At 39.9% G+C, this 24,386-nt stretch overlaps 1 protein-coding gene across 2 annotated transcripts in view; it reads left to right on the forward strand.

The window, feature by feature from the left end:
• The window catches only part of NRF1 (nuclear respiratory factor 1), a 145,082-nt gene that overhangs the window by 46,659 nt on the left and 74,037 nt on the right, over positions 1-24,386 (forward strand). For both annotated transcript variants that reach the window (XM_030825744.1, XM_003261320.4), the window contains exons 3-4: positions 12,245-12,359; positions 18,202-18,328. In XM_030825744.1, the coding sequence (XP_030681604.1) occupies positions 12,245-12,359; positions 18,202-18,328 (242 nt within the window). The remainder of the gene's footprint in view (positions 1-12,244; positions 12,360-18,201; positions 18,329-24,386) is intronic.

Here is a 24,386-nt window from a genome sequence, read left to right on the forward strand (position 1 = left end):
AGACAGAAATGTCACTGTGTTACTCAGGCTGGCCCCAAACTCCTGGGCTCAAGCAATCCTTCTGCCTTGGCCTCCTAAATTACTGGCATTACAGATGTGAGTTACCATGCCTGGCCTTTATCACAATTTTTTTAAGCCTTGCAGTTATAACTTGAGCCTGTATTATACTGAGACTTGAGGTCTGGAATCACTTACTATCAGTGTTATGGCTTTGGTTTTATTTTTTCGTCTATTCTGCCTGTGTTTTGGCTTTAAACTGAAGCATTTATTCCAATTACATTAAACAGAATCACTGACACATATTTAGATTTAAATTTAACTTCTTTTCTATATGCTTTCTCTTTGCCCTACCTGTTCTGTTTACTTTTCTCTTTCTTGGCGTTTTCTTTTGTAGTGATTGAAAATTTTGTATTTTTTCATTTTTTTCTTGTTAGTTTGAAAGTTATAAGCTTTTACTATTATCAATACCTGTAGAAATTGTAACATACATCCTTTATTTATCAATGTCTTATGTTGACTAGGCTCAGTGGCTCACACCTGTAATCCCAGCACTTTGGGAGGCCAAGGTGGGAGGATCACTTAAGCCCAGGAGTTTGAGACCAGCCTGGGCAATGTAATGCGATCCCATCTCTACCAAAAAAAATTAGCTGGGTGTGGTGACATGCTCCCTAATCCCAACTACTTGGGAGGCTGTGGTGGGATGACTGATCGCTTGAGCCCAGGTGTTTGAGGGTGCAGTGAGCTATGATTACACTACTGCACTACAGCATGAGTGACAGAGTGAGAGCCTGTGTCTAGTTGAAAAAAAAAAAGGAAAAGCAAAAAGTTGTATGTACTTGGAACTTTTAACCTGTACAGGGTAATACAAGTTTCATAGAACACTTGCATTTCATGCGCCCATCCTATATGCTATTGTTGTCCTTTGTATTCATTTTTGGTATACAGTTGGCTCTCTTTATCTGTGGGCTCCACATCTGCACATTCAACCAATTTGATCAAAAGTATTAGGAAAAAAAAAGTAACAATATAACAATTAAAAATAATACAAATAAAAGGCCAATACAACAACTATTTATATACTATTTACACTGTATTAGGTATTATAATACTAGTATTAGTAACCTACAGATGATACAGAAGGACGTGAATAGGTCGTGCAAATACTACACCATTTTATATCAGGGACTTGAGCATCTGCACATCAAGATGCTAGAAACAATCTCACGAGGATTTGAAGAGACAACTGTATTTTAAACACCACAGGACTTTTTTTGTTTTTTTGTTTTTTTTTTTTGAGATGGAGTCTCACTCCGTCGCCCAGGCTGGAGTGCAGTGGTACAATCTTGGCTCACTGCAGCTTCTGCCTCCTGCATTGGAGCAACTCTTCTGTCTCAGCCTCCCGAGTAGCTGGGATTACAGGTGCGCCACCATGCCCAGCTAATTTTTGTGTTTTTAGTAGAGATGGGGTTTCACCCTGTTGGCCAGGCTGGTCTTGAACTCCTGACCTCAGGTGATCCACCCACCTCGGCCTCCCAGAGTGCTGGGATTATAGGCGTGAGCCACCGCATCCAGCGAACAATATTTTTATTTAAAAAATAATGCTCATTTATTTTCCTGCATCTCCAACTGGTCTCCTGAGATGGTTTTTCTTCCACCTAAAGACACCATTTAGTATTTGCTTTAGCATAAATCTGCTAGTAGCAAGTTCTATTTTTGCTTGTCCATGAATGTTTTTACTTAAACTTCAACCTTGAAGGATGTTTTCACAGAGTATGGAATTCTAGCTTGGTGGTTATTCTTTCCTCATGTTGAAGGTACTGTTCCACTGTCTTCTGGATTCCATTGTTGCTATTGAGAATTCAGCTATTTCATTCTAACCACTACTCTTTCAAAGATTATCTCCCACATGGCCTGCCCCCTCTCCCCACCCAACTGATTTTTCTCTTTAGTTTTTGTGATATATTTGGCTCTGATTTCTATTTATTTATTCTGTTTAGGATTTTTTGTACATCTTGACTGTGTGGACTAATGTCATCAATTCTGGGAAATTTTAGCCACTAGATTTTGCTTCTGCTGCATTCCATTTCTTTTCCTTCCATGGCTCCAGTTACCTTGTTAGTCTTCCTCACTTGTATGTCTCTTACCATCTGTTCTGTATGTATCATCTTTCTGTGTAGTTTCTTCTGTCTTTCAGCTTGTGATTTTCTTCTTCAGCTGTTGTATTAGTCCGTTTTCATGCTGCTGATAGGAGATACCCAAGACTGGGAAGAAAGAGGTTTTAATGGACTTACATTCCACCTGGCTGGGGAGGCCTCAAAATCATGGTGGAAGGCAAGGAAGAGCAAGTCACATCTTAAATGGATGACAGCAGGCAAAAGAGAGCCTGTGCATTGAAACTCCTCCTTTTAAAACCATCAGATCTTGTGAGACTTATTCACTATCACAAGAACAGCATGGGAAAGATCTGCCCCCCATGATTCAATTACCTCCCGCTAGGTCCTTCCCACAACATGTGGGAATTATGAGAGTACAATTCAAGATGAGATTTGAGTGGGGTACATAGAGCCAAACCATATCATTCTGCCCCTGGCCCCCCCAAATTTCATGTCCTCACATTTCAAAACCAATCATGCCTTTCTAACAGTCCCCCAAAGTCTTAACTCATTTCAGCATTAACTTAAAAGTCCACAGTCCAAAGTCTCATCTGAGACAAGGCAAGTCCCTTCTGCCTATGAGCCTGTAAAATCAAAAGGAAGTTAGTTACTTCCTAGATACAGTGGGGGTACAGGGATTGGGTAAATTCAGGCATTCCAAATGGGAGAAATTGGCCAAATAAAAGGGCTATAGGCCCCATGCAAGTCCAAAATCCAGCAGGGCAGTCAAATCCTAAAGCTCCAAAATGATCTCCTTTGACTCCATGTCTCACATCCAGGTCATGCTGATACAAGAGGTGGGGTCCCATGGTCTTGGACAGCTCTGCTCCCTGTGGCTTTGCAGGGTACAGCCTCCCAGTTGCTTCCATGGGCTGGTGTTGAGTGTCTATGGCTTTTCCAGGCAAAAGATGCAAGCTGTCAGTGGATCTACCATTCTGGGGGCTGGAGGACAGTGGCCCTCTTCTCACAGCTCCACTAGGCAGTGCCCCTGAAAGGACTCTGTGTGGGGTCTCCGACCCAACCCCATGTTTCCCTTCCACACTGCCCTAGCAGAGGTTCTCCATGAGGGCCCCGCCCGTGTGGCAAACTTCTGCCTGGATATCCAGGCATTTTCATACATCCTCTGAAATCCAGGCATAGGTTCCCAAACTCCAATCCTTGACTTCTGTACACTTGCAGGTTCAAAACCTTTGTGGAAGCTGCTAAGGCTTGGGGCTTGCAGCCCCTGAAGCCATGGCCCGAGCTCTGTGTTGGCCCCTTTCAGCCACAGCTGGAGCAGCTGGGATGCAGGGCACCAAGCCCCTAGGCTGCACACAGCACAGGGACCCTGGGCCTAGCCCTTGAAACCTCCTAGGTCTCCAGGCCTATGATGGGAGGGGCTCCTGTGAAGACCTCTGACATGCCCTGGAGACATTTTTTCCATTGTCTTGGGGATTAACATTTGTCTCCTTGTTGCTTATGCAAATTTCTGCAACCAGCTTGAATTTTTCCTCAGAAAATGGGATTTTCTTTTCTATTGCATTATCAGGCTGCAAATTTTCCAAACTTTCATGTTTTCCTTCCCTTATAAAACAACGCCTTTAACAGCACCCAAGTCACCTCTTGAATGCTTTGCTGCTTAGAAATTTCTTCTGCCAGATACCCTAAATCATTTCTCTCAAGTTCAAAGTTTCACAAATCTCTAGGGCAGGGGCAAAATGCCACCAGTCTCTTTGCTGAAACATAACAAGAGTCACCTTTGCTCCAGTTCCCAACAAGTTTCTCATTTCCACTGAGACCACATCAACCTGGACTTTATTGTCCATATCACTATCAGCATTTTGGGCAAAGCCATTCATCAAGTCTCTTGGAAGTTCCAAACTTTCCTACATTTTCCCGTCTTCTTTTGAGCCCTCCAAACTGTTCTATCCCCTGCCTATTACCCAGTTCCAATTTCGCTTCCACATTTTAAGTATCTTTTCAGCAGCACCCCACTCCTGGTACCAATTTACTATATTAGTCCATTTTCACGCTGCTGATAAGGACATACTCAAGACTGGGAAGAAAAGAGGTTTCAGTGGACTTACAGATCTATGTGGCTGGGGAGGCCTCACAATCATGGCAGAAGGCAAGGAGGAGCAAGTCATGTCTTACATGGATAACAGCAGGCAAAGAGTGAGAGAGCTTGTGCAGGAGAATTCCTCTTTTTTAAACCCCCAGACCTAATGAGACTTATTCACTATCACAAGAACAGCACCGGAAAGACCTGCCCCCATGATTCAGTTACCTCCCACTAGGTTCCTCCCACAACACGTGAGAGTTATGAGAGTGCAATTCAAGATAAGATTTGGGTGGGGACACAGCCAAACCATATCAGCCGTGTTTAAGGTGCCTTTTTTATGTTCTCTTTTCTTTGCTTTTTCTTCATTTATTAAGGTGCTTCTAACTCTGTTCATTGACTTATTAATTTTGGTAGTTGTTAATAGTTTAACCAACACTACTAACCAAGTGTTTTTTTTCCTCCAGTTTTAGAATTTCTAGTGTGTGTGTGTGTGTGTGTGTGTGTGTGTGTGTGTGTGTGTTTCCTCCCAGATTTGCACTGAACAGTTTCCAATAGCGGAAAAAAATTTCTTTTAAACAAATAATTTTATAATTTACCTGGTAATTCTCTCTCAAGTTTCTGTTACATGTTGTTAATGTCATTTCTTGTTCACGTTGGCCGTTTTCTTAGTGTACTGTTATATTTCAATGAATACTGGATGCTGTGTTTGGAAAATTATTTCTAGAAATAATTTGGGGTCTAGTGTAATGTTATCTTCCTCTAGAAAGGATTTTTGTTTGCTTCTGCCAGATGCCTGAGGGCACTAGCAATCCTGGATCATCTTAATCCAATTTAAGGTTTTAAAATTTTCTGGGCTACTAAATGACTTAAAGCTGGTCTACATTTTATATCATTCACTTTCCTATTTATATTGAACATTTAGCACCATGGTGAGAAGACTTCATATAAACCATGCCTGAATGGGTATGGTATTAGATACTGATCTTAGAAGGTATTTAGAAAAGCTAGACAAGAAATTAATGATGAGGAGTGGCCAAAATACTACGTTTTAAATATATGCTGTATTTAAGAAGAGGAAGACAGATGCAATGAAGAACAACTTTATTACTGTCAGTTATTGTCCACTGTGTACTTCTGGAGTGGTGAATTTAAAAATAAGTCTTAGTGGTAAAACACATGAAATGTTTGTAAAATATATTTTGTGAAATGCTTATGTGTCCCAGCAGAGGGCATCTTAACATAATGAATCCAGGCCCACTGCTTTTCTATGAAGGAAGATGGTTTTAAGACATGGCTTTGCTGTATTATTGTACTGTTTTATCATAGTGTTAAGACCAGGAAAAGACTTTAATTTGACTCCTTTGTGTGGCACATGTGGAAAGTGAGACACAGCTGGTAGAAATGACTTACCATTTGATCATTTAATATTCAATTATTGAGGAATTATAATGTATAGTACATATATGTAACCTTAGATACTATGTACAAGGCAGGCAAGAGTTTGCTTCTTAGGAGTGCAAAAGGCTTATTGGGGGGAAAAAAGAGTTTGTTTCTGAAGGAGCTTTCATCCAGTGGTGGGGGAGAGCTACCAATAATAAAGTAAAATAATTTGAGAAAGCATTGGATGCTCTGAATAAAATAATGAGGGAAGGTAATGGAGAGAGGACAGCAGATTGCTGCTAGTTTGGGTGGTCTGAGAAGGCTTCTCTTAGGAGGCAGGTTGTGACTGACAGGCAGTTAGGTGTCAGCAAAGGGAAGTGCATTTCAGACTGAGAAACATTGAAAGCAAGGACTTGCAGATGGGAAATGGGAAGGAGGCCAGTGTGGTTGAAGCCTTGTGAGGCAGGCATGAGTCAGACCACCCCAGGGCCTAGGGGCTGTGTGTGGTAAAGAATTTCGAGAGGCAGCAGAGCACAGTGCTTACCTGCCCAGGCTCTGGAATCAGGCTTCCTGGGTTGGAATCCCAACTCCACTTAACCAGCGTGGGGATTTTTCTGAGGAGCTGGTCTGTAGCATTCATCATATCTGAAAGGTGACCCAGAAAAGGTAACTGACCATTCACTATATTGTGTTGCCCGTCAGAAACACTTCTAATTCTCTGCAGCACAGACAGCCCCTGATTATTGTTGATTTTCAAGAAAAAAAAAAGTCTATAAGTAGTGCAACTAAATGAAGTCTTCAAGTAATAAAAACAACAGTATCTCAAGTTGGTTGACCTCTTTTAGTATCAATCACCAGTATGTTGTTTGTTGTTGTCATCGTTTTTGAGACAGGGTTTCACTCTGTTGCCCAGACTGGAGTACAGTGGTACAATCACGGCTTACTGCAGCCTCACCCTCCTTGGGCTCAGGTGATCCTCCCACCTCATCCTCCTGGACAGGTGCACGCCACCATGCCCAGCTAATTTTTTAAATTTTTGCAGACATGCCATTTTGCCATGTTGCCCAGGGCTGGTCTTGAAGAACTCCAGGGCTCAAGCGATCCTCCTGCCTTGGCCTCCCAAAGTGTTGGGATTACAGGCGTGAGCCACTGGGCCTAGCCCTAGAGGACTTCTTTATAAACAAAATTGGATTTATTATTTCATTTTCTTTGAAACGATAAAGGATAGGTTAATAAAGAAGTGGAGAAAGATTCACATGGTATATAGACATAATTAGTATCTTGAGAGTGATAGTTTTGGTGAATTGTCCAGCAAGTAGAAAATACTTGAATATTTGAATCATACAGAGAAGTATCAAGATTGACATAACAAATGCACATGCACCCACTGCCCAGCTTTGTCAGTTATTACTGCTTTCACATGTTTGCATCAAATGTTTTTTAAGAATAAAAAGTACAGATATGGTTGAAATTCTCAGTGGAACTCTTTCTAATCCTGCTCCCTTCCCTCCCTCCCTCCACTGAGGTAACCAGTATTCTAGATTTGGTCTTTGTCATTCTCTTTCATTTGTCTATATTTGCTATTATGTGTCTGTATGATTAAACAATATTTAGCATTGTTTTGCATGTGTTAAATTTTATATTAATGGTATCACTCTGACACTATGTTTCTGTAATATGTTTATCTCATTCAACATTTTTCTGAGATTCACCCGTGTTGATAATGTGGCTGTTTTTATTTTAACTGTTATTTGGTATTCCATTCATTATCTGAGTATTTCTTTTTCTGTTGCTGTTGTTGTTGTTGTTGTTGTTGTTTGAGATGGAGTTTCACTTTGTTGCCCCGGCTGGAGTGAAGTGGCACAATCTCGGCTCACTGCAACCTCTGCCTCCTGTGTTCAAGCAGTTCTCCTGCCTCAGCCTCCTGAGTAGCTGGGACTAGAGGCACACACCACCATGCCTGGCTAATTTTTGTATTTTTAGTAGAGATGGGGTTTACCATGTTGGCCAGGCTGGTCTCGAACTCCTGACCTCAAGTGATCTGCCCACCCCAGCCTCCCAAAGTGTTGGGATTACAGGTGTGAGCCACCGCATCCAGCCTGAATATTTCACATATTGGTAGATACTCAGATTGTTTGTAATTTTTTCTGTTTTGACAATGTAGCACAGTAATACATTTTACATTGTGACCCAGAATAAATGAGTACACATATAGCCAAAACTACAATTTTAAATAAATAATACTTAACCCCTACTGCAAATTATATACTCTGTGATATGTTCTAGTCTGTTCTATTTTATTAGAAAACAATACACTCATGAGTCACTGAAAGGTCACACTAGCTGTAGCTTGAAAAGTACTACTGGAGGATATACCCAGGAGGGGAATTGGAGGGCCAAAGATGTCCATTTTCAACTTTACTAGATATTGCTAAATGTCTTTCCAAATCCTGTTCATTTACATCCCCACAAGCAGTGTGCTGTAGTGCCTGTTGCTTCTCATTCTCACCATCGGTGTTACCAGTCTTTTTCATTTTTGCCGATCTGGTAGGTATAAAATGACATCTCAGTGTTGGTTTAATTTGTATTTTTGAGCTAGAGATTCCAGCCAGTGCAGTAAGACAAAATAGAGCACCATTTTGGATCTTTATTGATGTCTCAATTTTCTTTCTTTGCCTATTTCCTGTTTATACCTTTGCCCATTTCCCAACTCAGTTTTTTGGTCTTTTTTCATGTCAATTTGTAAAAATTATTGATATATATTTTGTATTCCTTTCCCAATAATATGTATTGTAATTATTTTCTCCCAGTTTGTTGCCCACCGCATTTATTTTTTTCTTCATGAAGGTTTTTCTTTATATTATTGTGAAATTTATTAATCTCTTACCTTATAGTTTATCCTTTCGGGATCTTGTTTAAGGAATTCTTCTTAACTCTGACTTTATAAAATATTCTATAGTAGTTTATTGTAGAAATTATAATTTTTTTTAATTTTCAATTTTAAAGGTATTTATTTTTTTTTTTTTTTAGAGATAGGATCTCACTCTGTCACCCAGGCTGGAGTGCAGTGATGCAATCATAGTTCTCTGCAGCCTCAAACTCTTAGTCTAAAGTGATCCTCCTGCCTCAGCCTCCCGAGTAGCTAGGACCTCAGGTGTGCAGCACCATGCCTGGTTTTAAATTTTTTTGTAGATATGGAGTCTTGCTATGGTGCCCAGGCTAGTCTTGAACTCCTGGCCTCAAGCAATACTCCTGCCTTGTCCTTCCAAAGTGCTAGATTACAGGCTTTCTTTTGTTTTTCATTGTTTTATTGAGGTTATTGTTTTACATTTAGGCCTTTAATCTACCTGTAATTTATTTTTGTATATAAAGATCTAATTTCATTATTTTTCCATATGGATAATCAGCATCATATATTTAATAGCCCATCCTTCTTTTGTCTTTCTGACACAGGAGGATGTTTATGAAATCTGCAATTCAGTTGCATTGATTTGTCTATCCCTGAGTCAGTTCCACACTAGTTTAATGACTATAGTTATGCTCTTATTTATTTATTTCATCTCATCCTTCTAATCAGTGGAGATATAACCTTAATGAGTATAGCCTTATAATTATTAATATGTGGTAGGATGAATGCCTTCAAATTCTTAAAATCTTATGAATTGTTTTGGCTATTTTTGGCCATTTGTACTTCTATTTAAATACTGGGATCAGTTTATCAAATTCCACAAAATCCCATGTTGAGAGTTTTATTTGAACTGTATTAAATTTATAAATCAGTCAAATCAAGCAGCTTTATGCACAATAGCCTAAAACTGGAAATAGTCCAAGTATCCATCAGATAGAAGAATAGATAAACAAACTGGTTTATCCAAACAATGGAATATTACTTGGCAACAAAAAGGAACAAACAACTGATTCATGTGGCAGCACGGATGAATCTAGAAACATTATTCTAAGTGAAAGAGTATTTACTGTATGATTCCATTTATTTAAAGCTCTAGAATAGGCAAAACTCTATAGTGAAAAAAAAAGAAGAATACTAGGTATTGCTGAGAAGTAAGGATGGGAATTGACTGAGAAGGGACATGAAAGGACTTTCTGGAGTGATGTTATAGGTCTTGAGTTTCCTTTCCTTTCCCCTCCCCTCCCCTCCTCTCCCCTCCCCTCCCCTCCCCTCCTCTCCCCTCCCCTCCCCTCTCCTTTTTTGAGATGGAGTCTTGCTCTTTCACCCAGGCTGGAGTGCAGTGGAGTGATCTTGGCTCACTGCAGCCTCCGCCTCCCAGATTCAAGCGATTTGCCTGCCTCAGCCTCCTGAGTAGCTGGGACTACAGACGTGCGCCACCATGCCCAGCTAATTTTGTATTTTTAGTAGAGATGGGGTTTCACCATGTTGGCCAGGCTGGTCTCAAACTCCTGACCTCAGGTGATCCTCCCACCTCAGCCTCCCAAAGTGCTGAGATTATAGGTGTGAGCCACTGTGCCTGGCCAGATCTTGAGTTTCATGAGTATATACATTTTTAAAATTTATTGAATGTATACTTGGATATGTATATTTCATTATATGCAAATTTTACCTCAAAAGAAAAAAATTATAAAATATTGAACTCTAGCTAATGCTATGCCTGCTGAAGTATTTAGGGGGATCATATTGATATTTGCAGTTTGCTTTGAAACACATTTTTGAAACCCCAATGTGAGTTGATGAATGGATAGAAAGATGGATAGATATGTATAATAAGATGTTAAAATTCAACCTTGCACATAAGTTTTTAAGTTTTCATAATAAAATATTGGACTCCTACAACTCAGCTGCAAGAAACCAAATAACTCAATATAAAAAATGGGCAAGGGACTCGAATAGATATCTCTGTAAGGAAGACATGCAAATCACCAGCAGGTTAGATGCTCAGCTATTATCAAAAATATAAACTAGTGGCATTGAGGTCGTAGAGCAACTGGAACCCTTATATACTGTTGGTGGGAATGTACAGTGGTCCAGCCGCTATGGAAAACAGCATGGAGATTCCTTCAAAAAATTAAAAATAGAACTACCATATATGATCCTGGTGTCTCACTTCTGGGCATTTATCCAACAGAATTGAAATCAGGACCCCAAAGAGATATCTGCACTCCCTTGTTCATTGTTGTATTATTCACAATAGCAAGATGTGAAAATAGCCTAAATGCCCATCAGTGAAGGAATGGCTAAAGCAAATGTGATCTGTGTGTACAATGGAACATTATTCACCCTTAAAAACACAAGGAAATGTGTCATATGTGACAACATGGTTCAACCTTGGGGGCATTATGATAAGTGAAACAAACCAGTCATAGAAAGACAAATACTGCATGATTCTACTTATAGAAGGTATCCAAAATAGTCATAGAAACAGAGGAGAATGGTGGTTGCCAGGGTCTGGGGTGAGGGACAGATGGGGAGTTGCTCTTCAGTGATGCAAGGGGAATAAGTTCTAGATAGCCATACAACATTGGGCTTATAGTTGGCAATGATGTGTTGTACACTTTACATTTTAAGAGAGTAGATAACAAGCATGTTAAGTGTTCTTACCACAATTTTGAAAAATAAGTAAAATGTTGGGAAATGCAGCAATAAAATTTTTTCTGTAACAGCTATTTATGATGGAAAGAAAGGTAAAAAGCAGTTGCTTATTTTTTATTTGCTTTGAGGTTCTTTAGGGGGGTTTATTTAAGTCAGGCTGATTATATTACTAACAACATGTAGAAAAGTTCATTTAGGTTTACAGGGAGGTTTATTTGAGCCACTTAGAATATATATGCCAATATACAGATGAGCAATTAAATTTAATTTTTATTTAAGCCTTTTACAAGATTCACAAGGATAAAGGTAAAATGTCTTTTAAAAAAGATTGTCATTGATATGTTGAGGTCCCAGGAATCAGAGACTTCAGTAGTTCCTTTGAGTCTACCCTCCATCTACCCTTCAAAAGACAAAACAAGACATTATACATTAGTTTTAGGGCAAGCCAGACTAACTTTTATTAACAATTTCTCAGAGTGGGAAAGTTATCTCTTTTCTGCTAGAATGCCTTCATCAGCTTGACCTTGTGTTGAACATCTCCATTTTTGGCACAATTCCCAGATGTAGAAGAAAATTTTTTCAATTAAGATAGTATTCATTCAGATACTCCTTTAGGTGTTGTTGGAGTTCCAAACGTGAGTGATTATCTCCAACTTCCTTAACTTGGCATTGTCTTGGAGTAATGGAAACAGGGGCACAGGGATAGAAGTAAATATTGAAATCTGTAAATTTTTTCAATTTTGGCAAGCTTCTCCTCTTAGTGCTGTAATTTTTCCTAGCCCCTCTAAGAATATTGCCTTAACAGTATGGACATGCTGGCAAAACAAAGCCAAACAAAAACAACATTATACAAAATTCAAACTAGTGTGTGGTGGGGAGGTGTTAAGTCATTTGCTTTTTTAAAAGATTCATTGTATGTTTTGTTGGTAAATCACAATATGAATCATGATAAACAATAGTGAAGTATATTGATAATAACAGGATCATTCTACATTTACCGACAACATATTAGGAAAGCAGTGCTACCTTTTTTGTACCTTTAATTGTTTCTGTCTTGAACAGTTTACAGGCAGCTGCCTAATCTCAGTACATACGTTATTATTTCAGGTCCTGTGGGAATGGCCGCTGCTGCTGCTGTGGCAACAGGAAAGAAACGGAAACGGCCTCATGTATTTGAGTCTAATCCATCTATCCGGAAGAGGCAACAAACACGTTTGCTTCGGTGAGGGCTCCCTTATCCATATTGTTACTATTCCTCAAATACTTCCTGTGGATGATAGACTTAGAACATATGTGATGAGGTTTGTCAAGGATGCTTGGTTCGATTCCTTGATGACAGATGTAGACTTAAAAGTATTCTTACAAAATTAAATACATGAAAACAAAGAAATATGATTTAACTGATATGTAATATCACATTAATTCATTCAGAAAAGTTGTATGCCTGCTATGTGCAAGCCATTGTTGTAGACATTGGGCATGGAAGAGTGAACAAAACGAATTGCCTTAAAGAGCTTGTATCTGCTAGAGGGGGAAAGAAAAAAAGCAATATGCAATATGTCAGGTGATGATAAGTGCAATGGGAAAAAAATACAGTGGAGTAAGGAAAATAGAAAAGTCAGGAGGTAGGGGGATATAATCAGTTTTCTCTTTTACGGGGATAGTCTGGGAAATCCTTTTTGATAAGGCAGCCTTTGAACAGAGACTGGAAGACGCTGAAAGAGCACACATGTTGATGCTGGGGGGAAGAACATCTCAGGCAGGGTGAGTAGCAAGAGCAAAGGCCCCAAGGTGTGAACGTGGTAGTTGTGTTTGAGGAACAGGCAGGGAGATATGAGAGGATGTTCAGAGTAGTAGAGAAGAGCCACGCCAGGAGATCTTTTTTTTTTTTTTTTTTTTTTTTTGATAGATGCGGTCTTGCTATGTTGTACAGGCTGGTGTGGGACTCCTGGCCTCAAGCGATCCTCGTGCCTCAGCCCCAAAATGCTGGGATTACAGGTGTGGGTCACTTCACCCGGCCTAGGAGATCTTATAGTCTAATATCAGGGGCTTGACTCTTACTCTGAGTGAGATGAGATGTCAGCGTAGGCTTTTGACCAGAGCAATAGTATCATCTGACTTGTATTTTTAAAGAATCATTCAGGCTACTGTGTTGAGAATAGACTCTGGGGATACAAGAATGGAATCAGGGAGACCAATTAGGTGGTTATTATAGTAATCTAGGCCAGAAATGATAGTGTCTTAAAACCAACATGGCAGCAGCATGGGTAGTAAGAAGTGATCAGGTTCTAGATGTATTTTGAAAGTCAACTCATCATGATTCATTGATGTGGAGTGTGAGAGAAAAAAAGGAGTGATGGGTGATTTTTGGTCTGATTACTAGAAGGATTGCGATGATGTTTACTGGAGGAGGAATGAGCATGACAGTGAGGGTGAGGCAGAATCAGGAATTTGGTTTTGGACATGGTAAGTTTGTGATGCCTCTAACCATTAAGCGGACATACAAAATAAGCAGTTGGATATATGAGTCTGGAATTCAAATGAGAGGCCGTAGCTGAAGATATTATAAGCATATAGGTAGTATTTAGAACTAGGAGACTGGATGAGGTCACTTAGGGAGTGAGTATGGACTGAGGCCTGAAGCGCTCCACCTTTTAGAGGTTAGAGAGATGAAAGGAAGCAGCAAAAGAGTCTAAGAAGCAACCAGTGAGTCAGGAAACAAACCAAGAGAGTGGTATCCTGGAAACCAGGTACAAAAAGTGTGTCAGGAAGGAGAGCGTGTGATCAGCTATCAAATGCTGCTGACGGGTTGAAAAAGATGCCAACTGACCATTAGATTTAGTAACATGGAGTTCACAATTGAACTTGACAAGAGTGTATTCAAAGGAGCGGTTAGGGTGAAAAGATTGGAATAGCTTTAAGAGAGAATTGGGAGAGAGGAATTGGAGACAGTGAGTATAAACCATTGTTTCAAGGAATTCCATCAGATTTCTTGTTTGATAAGTGGTCCTTTGCTCACCACTTTTCAGAATTCTGAAACGTAGAACTTTGAAATCATCTCCCATGATTTCAGAGGGAAGAGGCAGTGTTTCTGTTTCATCCATTGTTACTATATTTTAAAAAGCTGTTTTTGGATTGATGGGTGCAGCAGACCACCATGTCACATGTATACCTTTGTAACAAACCTGCACATTCTGCACATGTATCCCAGAACTTAAAGTAAAATTTAAAAAAAAATTTTTTTTAAAGCTGTTTTTGGCTGGGCATGGTGGCTCATGCCTATAATCCCAGCACTTTGGGAGGCCGAGGTGGGCAGATCACCTGAGGTCGGGAGTTCGAGACCAGCTCGGCCAACGTGGTGAAACCCCATCTCTACTAAAATTACGAAATATAAGCCAGGCATGGTGGCAGGTGCCTACAATCCCAGCTAGTCGGGAAGCTGAGGCAGGAGAATAGCTTTAACCCAGGAGGTGGAGGCTGCAGTGAGCCAAGATCACACCACTGCACTCTAGCCTAGGCGACAGAGTGAAACTCCATCTAAAAAAAAAAAAAAAAAGCTGTTTTCATTTCATCCTCACTTGTGAAATACTGTAGGACTAAGAATAATTGTTTATATCACAATGAAAATATGAAGCTACAACATTTTAAAAGCATAGGTATACCTCGGAGATATTGCAGGTTTGGTTCCAGACCACTGTAATAAAGCAAGTATCACAATAAGTCACGGAAATTTTTTGGTTTCTCAGTGCATAAAAAAGTTGTGTTAACACTATACTCTGTTAAATGTTGCGGTGGTATTATATCTAAAAAAAAAAAAAAAAAAAAAAAAGCAATGTACATACCGTAATTTTAAAATACTTTTTTTTTTGGAGACAGAGTCTAGCTCTGTTGTCCAGGCTAGACTGCAGTGGTGTGATCATGGTTCACTGCAGCCTCAATCTCCTGGGCTCAAGTGATCCTCTCACTTAGCCTCCCAAGTAATTGGGACAATAGGTGCATGTCACCATACCTGGCAAATTTTTTCTTCTTTTTGTAAAGATGGGGTCTCACTATGTTGCCCAGGCTGGGCTTGAACTCCTGGGCTCAAGCAATCCTCCCGCCTCAACCTCCCAAAGTGCTGAGATTACAGGTGTGAGCCACTGGGCCTGACCACTAAAACACTTAATTGCTAAAAGATGCTAGTGCTCATCTGAGCCTGCAGTGACTCATAATCTTATTGCTGGTTGAAGGTCTTGCCTCGATGTTGATGACTGCTGACTGATCAGGGTGGTTGTTGCTGAAGGTTGGGGTAGCTGTGGCAATTTCATAAAAATAAGACAACAAATTTTGCCGTATCGATTAACTTCCTTTCGTGAACGATTTCTCTGTGACATGTGATGCTGTTTGATAGCATTTTACCCACAGTAAAACTTTCAAAATTAGAGTTAATCCCCTCCACCTCTGCTGCTGCTTCATCAGTTCAGTTTGTGTAATATTCTAAATCTTTTATTGTCATTTCAACAATATTCATAGCATCTTCATCAGGAGTAGATTTCATCTCAGGAAACCACTTTCTTTGCTCATCAATAAGAAGCACCTCTCATCCATTCGAATTTTATCATGATATTGTAGCAATTCAGTCCCGTTTTCAGGGTCCACTTTTAATTCTGGTTCTTTTACTGTTTCTACTACATCCGCAGTTACTTCCTCTACTGAAGTGTTGAACTCCTTAAAGTCATCCATGAGGCTTGGAATCAAGTTCTTCCAAACTTCCATTAATGTTGATAGTTAGACCTCCTCCCATGTACTTGTACATGAATTACAAGTACTCTTAATGGCATCTTGAATGGTGAATCCATTCTAGAAGGTTTTCAATGTATTTTACCCAGATCCATCAGAGGAATCACTATAGCAGCTATATCCTTTCAAAATGTATTTCTTACATAATAAGACCTGAATGTTGAAATGACTCCTTGATCCATGGGCTGCAGAATGGATGTTATCTTAGCAGGCATGAAAACAGCATTAATCTCCTTGTACGTCTCCATTAGAGCTCTCGGGTGACTAGGTGCGTTGTCAGTATGCAACAATAGTTTGAAAGGAATTTTTTTTTCTGAGCAGTGGGTCTCAACAATGGGCTTAAAATATTCCATAAACCATGCTGTAAACAGATGTACTGCCATCCAGGTTTTATTGTTCTATTTATAGAGGACAGGCAGAGTAGATTTAGCATGAGTTTTAAAGGACCCTAACGTCACTAGCTGCATTAGCCCCTAACAAGAGAGTCAGCCTGTCCTTTGAAGCTTCGAAACCTGGCATTGACTTCTCCTCTCTAGCTAGGGAAGTCCTAGATGGTATCTTCTTCCAGTAGAAGGCTGTTTTGTCTACATTGAAAATCTGTTGTTTAGTGTAGCCACTTAGCTAGATCTTCTGGATAACTTGCTCCAGCTTCTACATCAGCACTTGCAGCTTCACTTTGTACTTTTATGTAATGGAGATGGCTTCTTTTCCTTGAACCTCATGAACCAAGCTCTGAAAGAGTCAGGGCTTTGCTCTGCATTAGGCTTTGGCCTATGGGAATGTTGTGGCTGGTTTGATCTTTTATCCAGACCACTAAAACTTTCTCCATATCAGCAATAAAACTGTTTTGCTTTCTTATCATTTGTGTGTTCATTGGAGTAGCACTTGTAATTTCCCTCAAGGACTTTTCTTTGCATTAACAACATGGCCAACTGTTTGGCACAAGCGGCCTTGCTGTCAGCCTGTCTTGGCTTTCGACATGCCTTCCTCACTAAGCTTAGTCATGTCTAGCTTTTGATTAAAAGTGAGAGATGTGCGACTCTTCCTTAAACTTGAACACTTAGAGGCCATTGTAGGGTTATCAGTTGGCCTAATTTCAATACTGTGTCTCAGGGAACAGGAAGGCCTGAGGAGAGGGAGAGAGGCAGGAAACAGTTGGTCAGTGGGGCATTCAGAACACACACATTTATCAGTTAAGTTTGCCATCTTTTGTGGGCACCGTTTGTGGTGCCCCAAAACAATTAAAATAGTAACATCAAAGATCACTGATCACAGATCACTGTAACAGATTATAATAATGAAAAAGTTTGAAATATTACTAGGGTTACCAAAATGTGACACAGAGACACGAAGTGAGCACATGCTGTTGGAAAAAAATGGCACTGATCAACTTGCTTGACATAGGGTTGCCACAAACCTTTAATTTGTTTTAAAGAAAGATCCCGGACAGTGTCTGTGAAATACAAAATAACAAAGCACAATAAAACTAGGTATGCTTGTAGTATTTTTGGACAAAATTATCTCAATGAAATATAAACAATGAGATACAGACAATAATCAATAAAAGATGGTAAAAGCAAATCATTTGAGCCCCTTTTATTAAGCATGGAGATGATATAATAAATTCTGTAAGAGCACATCTTGGTTGTAATTTTTTTTTTTTTTTTTTTTTTTTGAGACAGAGTCTCGCTCTGTTGCCCAGGCTGGAGTGCAGTGGCACCATCTTGGTTCACTGCAACCTCCACCTCCTGAATTCAAGCAATTCTCATGCCTCAGCCTCCCAATAATCTAGGATTACAGGCGTGTGCCACCATGTCTGGCTAATGTTTTTGTATTTTTAGTAGAGATGGGCTTTGCACCATGTTGGCCAGGCTGGTCTCGATCTCCTGGCCTCAAGTGATCCGCCCGCCTCGGCCTCCCAAAGTGCTGGGATTACAACAGGCATGAGCCACCATGCCTGGCCAGTTGTAATCTTTATAGTTGTAATCTTTATAATTGTTAGTAGCAGTAAGTGATGTTGCTCAGATCAAGAAGAATGATACCATGTTCAAAATTGTGTCATGGCTATGTCCCAAGGCAAAACCTTCAGTTGAGCCTTCTATCAGTAGTCTTTAAGAAAAAGGTATGTACATATTTCTGCTGAATAGGATAGCAAACCTCTCATTCCCACATTTTACGTGAAAGAGCATATCTGATCAGAATAAACTGTCTTAAGTCATTTGTGTCTATGTCACTATAATTTCTGTCTTTAAAACTTTTTATTCTTGTTTCCTTTTCTGATTCAGGAAACTTCGAGCCACATTAGATGAATATACTACTCGCGTGGGACAGCAAGCTATTGTCCTCTGTATCTCACCCTCCAAACCTAACCCTGTCTTTAAAGTGTTTGGTGCAGCACCTTTGGAGAATGTGGTAAGTCAGAACCAAGCTGTTCTCGTTTGCCCTTTGCTTTCTGTCGGCTGCTTCCATTCTTCTGATCCTCTGTCAAGTATAACAGTTGGCATTTCTGTTACCCGCTAATCCAGGCATGGGAGTGGGGACTAGTTTTCGGACTGCTTTATGCATATCAAAACAAAACGATCATTATTGTTTTTACTTCTATGTCAAGATATTTTACCTCCCCAGATGCAGTGGGTGGCTGGGGGAAGGGGGAAGGGGCGGGGAAACAAGGTGTTTTGTTTGTTAGGAAACCAGTGCAGGATTTTGTAAGAAAATTATTGATTTATATCAGAAACAAAATAGTAGATAATTCCAAGGTGTCAACTTCCTGAGGGAAACCTCGGGGCATTTTATTGATCAGTTATTTGAGTTACATATTTGAAATCTCTTACATTTATCAAAGAATTATTTAATACTCTGCTCCAAATATAGAACTATATTTGAACATTTTGATTGTATAACTATCCAGAGCTAATTTTATAAAAATAGTCTTTTGCCCCTGCATACTTACACAATAGGAACTATTCTTTCTCAGGCCAAATTAACTGTGAATCATTAGTAAAGTAATGATATGTAAAGATTTAAATTGCATTTTGTTTTTATTAGGACAAAATTTTATTAGCTTAAAATGACATTTAGTAGATGTCTCCCGTATTGAATATAGGCATTTTTTGAGTTCAGAATTAGTAATCAATTGATCGAAATTCTGTTTGTTGTATTTTTTTCACACCATCTTCCTGTCCCTGAAATGTTGTGGGTGTTTCTTAACATTTTTTATTTTTTTTTTTTGAGTTTTTCCAAAAATTCCTGAAGCCCTACAATTAGGATGTGTTAGGACCTTTCCTTAGAAGAATACAGTAGAAGGCACCTAGTTCAAAATGGTGCCTGAGAAATAGCCTTTACTGTCACACTGTTGACAAACATGAAATCTGGGCATTTCTTCTCTTCTTAGTACTGAAAATCTAAAACAATACTGCTACTGATAGTAGTAAAGATGATGCAATCTATGAAAAAGATTCATCTAGAAGACTCAGAAAAATACTTCAGAAAATTACTCACGGCAAAAAAATCTTTTTAAGTTTTGGGAAACTGTTGAAGTCCTCCATAGAATACAAGAAGATATAGACTCTGTTAAACAGGATACACTAGACTGAGATAAAAAGCATTTTACCTTTGACTGACATTGATAAATACAGGTTAGGGACTGCAAGTACCAGTAAAATTAGAAGCAGAATATATCTTCCAGAGCACTGAAGAAAAAAAAAACAAAACCAAGTCTCTGTATAAAAGATAGAAAACAAGGAAGAAATGTTTAAAAACTAGTTAAAACACATAGTCTAGAACATAATAATACAAGTGAGGCCAGTTAATTCTGTTATAAACCATACATATAAATGGATTAAACTGCCTTGTTAAAGGCTTAGATGTTCTTTCAGGTTGGAACAGCAATCCATATCAAGCCTGCCTCTATTCAATGTATGTGTCATACTCATAGCCACTCACAAATGTTAAAAGCAGCTGCAAGTAATAGAATCAAGAAAGTGAAAAGACAACATGCAGAGTGGGAGAAATATTTACAAATCATATGTCTGATAAAAAAACTTATATAGAGAGAATATATAAAGAATTCTGATATGTCTGATAAAAAAACATATATATTGAGAATATATAAAGAATTCTTACAACTCAACAATAAAAAGCAGGCAGATCATGAGGTTAGGAGTTCAAGATCAGCCTGGCCAATATGGTGAAACCCCATCTCTACTAAAAATACAAAAAACTTAGCCGGGCGTGGTGGCGCATGCCTGTAGTCCCAGCTACTTGGGAGGCTGAGGCAGAAGAATCTCTTGAACCCAGGAGGCAGAGGTTGCAGTGAGCCAAGATCATGCCACTGCACTCCAGCCTGGGCAACACAGCAAGACTCCGTCTCAAAAAAAAAAGAAAGAAAACCCAATTTAAAAATAGGCAAAAGGGCCATGCACAGTGGCTCACGCCTGTAATCCTAGCACTTTGGGAGGCCAAGACGGGTGGATCACTTGAAGTCAGGAGTTCAAGACCAGCCTGGCCAATATGGTGAAACCCCATCTCTACTGAAAATACAAAAATTAGCCAGACGTGATGGCAGGCGCCTGTAATCCCAGCTACCTGGGAGGCTGAGGCAGGAAAATCTCTTGAACCCAGGAGGCAGGGGTTGCAGTGAGCCGAGATCACATGCCACTGCACTCCAGCCTGGGCAACAAAGTGAGACTCTGTCTCAAAAAAATAATAATAATAAAAATAAAAATAGGCAAAAGATCTGAATAGATATTTCTTCAAAGAAGATATAGAAATGGCCAAGAAGCACATGAGAACTAATGATAATTATTTATCATTAATCATTATTATAGTCATTTATCATTAATAATCACATTTTGATTTTCATTTCCCTAATGCTAATGATTAATAATCATTAGCATTAGGGAAATGAAAATAAAAACTACAGTGAGATACCTCTTCATACCCACAGGGATGACTATAATCAAAAAGACAACAATAAGTGTTGGTGAAGATTTGGAGAAAGAAAAAGCAAAATGATACAGATGCTTTGGAAAACAATTTGTCAATCTCTCAAAATGTTAAAAGTAGAGTTGCCATGTGTCCTAGCAGTTCCATTCCTAAGTTATACCCAAGAGAACTGAAAACATATGTTCACACACAAACTTATATACAGTGTTTATAGCAGCATTATTTATAATTTCCAAAAAGTGGAAACAACTCAAATGTTCATCGCTGATGAATGGATAAATAAAATGTGGTATATCCATAGGATGGAATATTATTCAGCAGGAAAAAGGGAAGAAGTACTGATATTATACTACAGCATGGATGAGCCTTTAAAACATTGTGCTAAGCAAAAGAACCCAGTCACAAAAAATCACATATTGTATGATTCCATTTATATGCAATGTCCAGGATAGATAAATCTTATTTATAGAGAGAGAGTGGATTAGTGGTTGCCAGAAACTGGGGAAGGGGAAGAGAGTGACAGCCAGTGGGCATGGGGTTTCTTTTAGGGGGAATGAAATGGCCTAAAATTAGATTTTGGTGATAACTTTAGGACCCTATGAGTATAAAGTCTTACCCTTTAAATGGGTGAATTGTATGGTATGGCAAACTGAACAATGACCCCCAGAGATGTGCCCGTCCCCATCCCTGGAACCTGTGACTGTTACCTTATACAGCAAAAGTGCAGTTGTAATTAAGTTAAGGGTCTTGAGATGGGGAGATTATTCTCGATTATCCAGGTAGGCCCTAAATGTAATCACAAGTATCTTTATAAGAGGGAAACAAAGGGAGATTGGCATAGAAGTAGATGTGTTGGTGGAAGCAAGAGGTTGGATGCAAGGAGGGGGTCCAGAGACAGTGATACAGGCTAGACAGAAGCTAGACAAGGCAAAGAAACAATTCTCTCTTAGAGATGCTCCCTTAGAGCCTGCAGAAGGACCCGGCCCTGCCAACACCTTGACTTCAGCCAAGTGAAACCAAGAAAATAAATTTGTATGGGTTTAAACCACCCAGTTTGTGGTGATTTGTGGGGATTTGTGGGAGCCATAGGAAACAAATACATATGGTGTGTGAACTATGTATCAGTAAAGCTGTTACAAATGTTAAATGTAAAATAACAGGCAAAAGTTTGTCAGAAAAATGCCTACAAAAATAAATCATGGATCACAGCATTAATATCAGACAAAGCCTAATTGTCAAGGCAGAAAAGTATTAACTGACAACAAGGGGTCATTTAGTATTGATAATAAGTATTTATTTATTTATTTAGAGACAGGGTCTCACTCTGTTGCCCAGGTTATAGTGGCGCAATCTCAGCTCACTGCAATCTCCTCCTCTTGGGTTCAAGCGATCCTCCCTCCTCAGCCTCCTGAATAGCTGGGACTACAGGCAGGTGCCACCACACCCAGCTAAGATAAGAAGTACATATTTATCATGAACCTTTATATTCTTCAAATAACTTTAAAGCAAAACATGGGGCCAGGTGCAGTGCTCATGCCTGTAATCCCAGCACTTTGGAAGGCTGAGGTGGGAGGATTGCTTGAGGCCAAGAGTTCAAGACAAGCCTGGGCAACATAGTAGGACCTCATCTCTACAAAAAAAAAAAAAAAGCCAGGCATACTGGCCCACATCTGTACTCCCAGCTGCTTGGGAGGCTGAGGCAGGAGGATTGCTTGAGCCCAGGAGATCAAGGCTGCAGTGAGCCATAATGATGCCACTGCACTCCAGCCTGGGTGACAGAGTGAGACCCTGTCTCAATCAGTTAGTCAATCAGTCAATCAGACATATATACATACCAAAGCATGTAGATCAAAAAGTTAGAAATGTAGGGAAAAAAGATAGTTAAAACCCACAATGGGGCTGGGCACGGTGGCACATATGTATAATCCCAGCACTTTGGGAGCTGAGGTGGGAGGATTGGTTGAGGCCAGGAGTTTGAGACTAGCCCAGGCAACATAATGAGACTTCATCTCTACAAAAAATTTAAAAATTAGCTAGGTGTGGTAGCACATGCTTATAATCTTAGCTTCTTGGGAGGCTGAGATGGGAAGATTGCTTGAGCCCAGAGGTCAAGTCTGCAGTGAGCTGTGATTGCACCACTGCACTCTAGCCTGGATGACAGAGCAAGACGCTGTCCCAAAGGAAAAAAAAAAAAAAAACCCGCAATGATAGTAAGAGGATTTACTATCCTTGCCAGATCAACAAAGCAAAATACAAACAAGAATATAGAGATCTGAATAACAGATTTAATAAGGTTGACAGTCTAGGCAACATAGCAAGACCCCCTCTCTACAAAAAAATGTAAAAAAAAAGGACCTGGGTGTGGTGGTGTGCACTTGTAATCCCAGCTATTTGGGATGCTGAGGCAGGAGGATTACTTGAGCCTAGGAGTTCAAGGATGCAGTGAACTATGATTATTCCACTGTGCTCCAGCCTGGGTGACAGAGTGAGACAGTGGCTCAAAAAACAAACAAAAGAAGCTGATACAATAGATACAGGAGCATTGACACCTTACAAGGGGATAATATATCATATTTGAAAAATTACATAAATGGATTATAAGAATTGACCATTTATTATTACCAGGCCCCAAAGAATTTTCTTTTTTTGAAACAAGATCTTGTTCTGTTGCCCAGGCTGGAGTGCAGTGGTGCAGTCTCAGCTCACTGCAACCTCCGCCTCACCAGTTCAAACAGTTCTCCTGCCTCAGCCTCCTGAGTAGCTGGCTAATTTTTATATTTTTAGTAGAGACAGAGTTTCACCATGTTGGCCGGGCTGGTCTTGAACTCCTGACCTCAAGTGATTCACCTGCCTTGGCCTCCCAAAGTGTTGGGATTATAGGTGTGAGCCACCAGCCCTGGCCCCAGAGAATATTTTCTGATCATAGTGCAGAAAATTCAGAATTTTAGGATTTCAAAAGACAAGAAAAAAATTTCAATCATGTGGAATGTGTGTGTGTGTGTGTGTGTGACTTGCTCTGTTGCCCAGGCTAGAGTGCAATGGTGCGATCTTGGCTAACTGCAACCTCTGCTTCCCGGGTTCAAGTGATTCTCCCTGCTTCAGTCTCCTGAGTAGATGGGATTACAGGTGTGTGCCACCATGCCTGGCTATTTTTTATGTTTTTACTAGAGACGGGGTTTCACCATGTTGGCCAGGCTGGTCTCAAACTCCCGACCTCAGGTGATCCACCTGCCTCGGCTTCCCAAAGTGCTGGGATTACAGGCATGAGCCACCACAACTGGCCGGATTCTTTTTTTTTTTTTTTTTTTTTTTGAGATGGAGTCTCACTCTGTCACCCAGCCTAGAGTGCAGTGGTGCGATCTCGGCTCACTGCAGCCTTTGCCTCCCAGGTTCAAGCAATTCTCTGCCTCAGCCTCCTGAGTAGTTGGGATTACAGGCTCCCGCCACCATGCCCGGCTAATTTTTGTATTTTTACTAGAGAGGGTGCTTCACCATGTTGGCCAGGCTGGTCTCGAACTCCTAACCT

Source organism: Nomascus leucogenys, chromosome 13 (assembly GCF_006542625.1).
Source record: "Nomascus leucogenys isolate Asia chromosome 13, Asia_NLE_v1, whole genome shotgun sequence".
Classification (NCBI taxonomy): Eukaryota; Metazoa; Chordata; class Mammalia; order Primates; family Hylobatidae; genus Nomascus; species Nomascus leucogenys.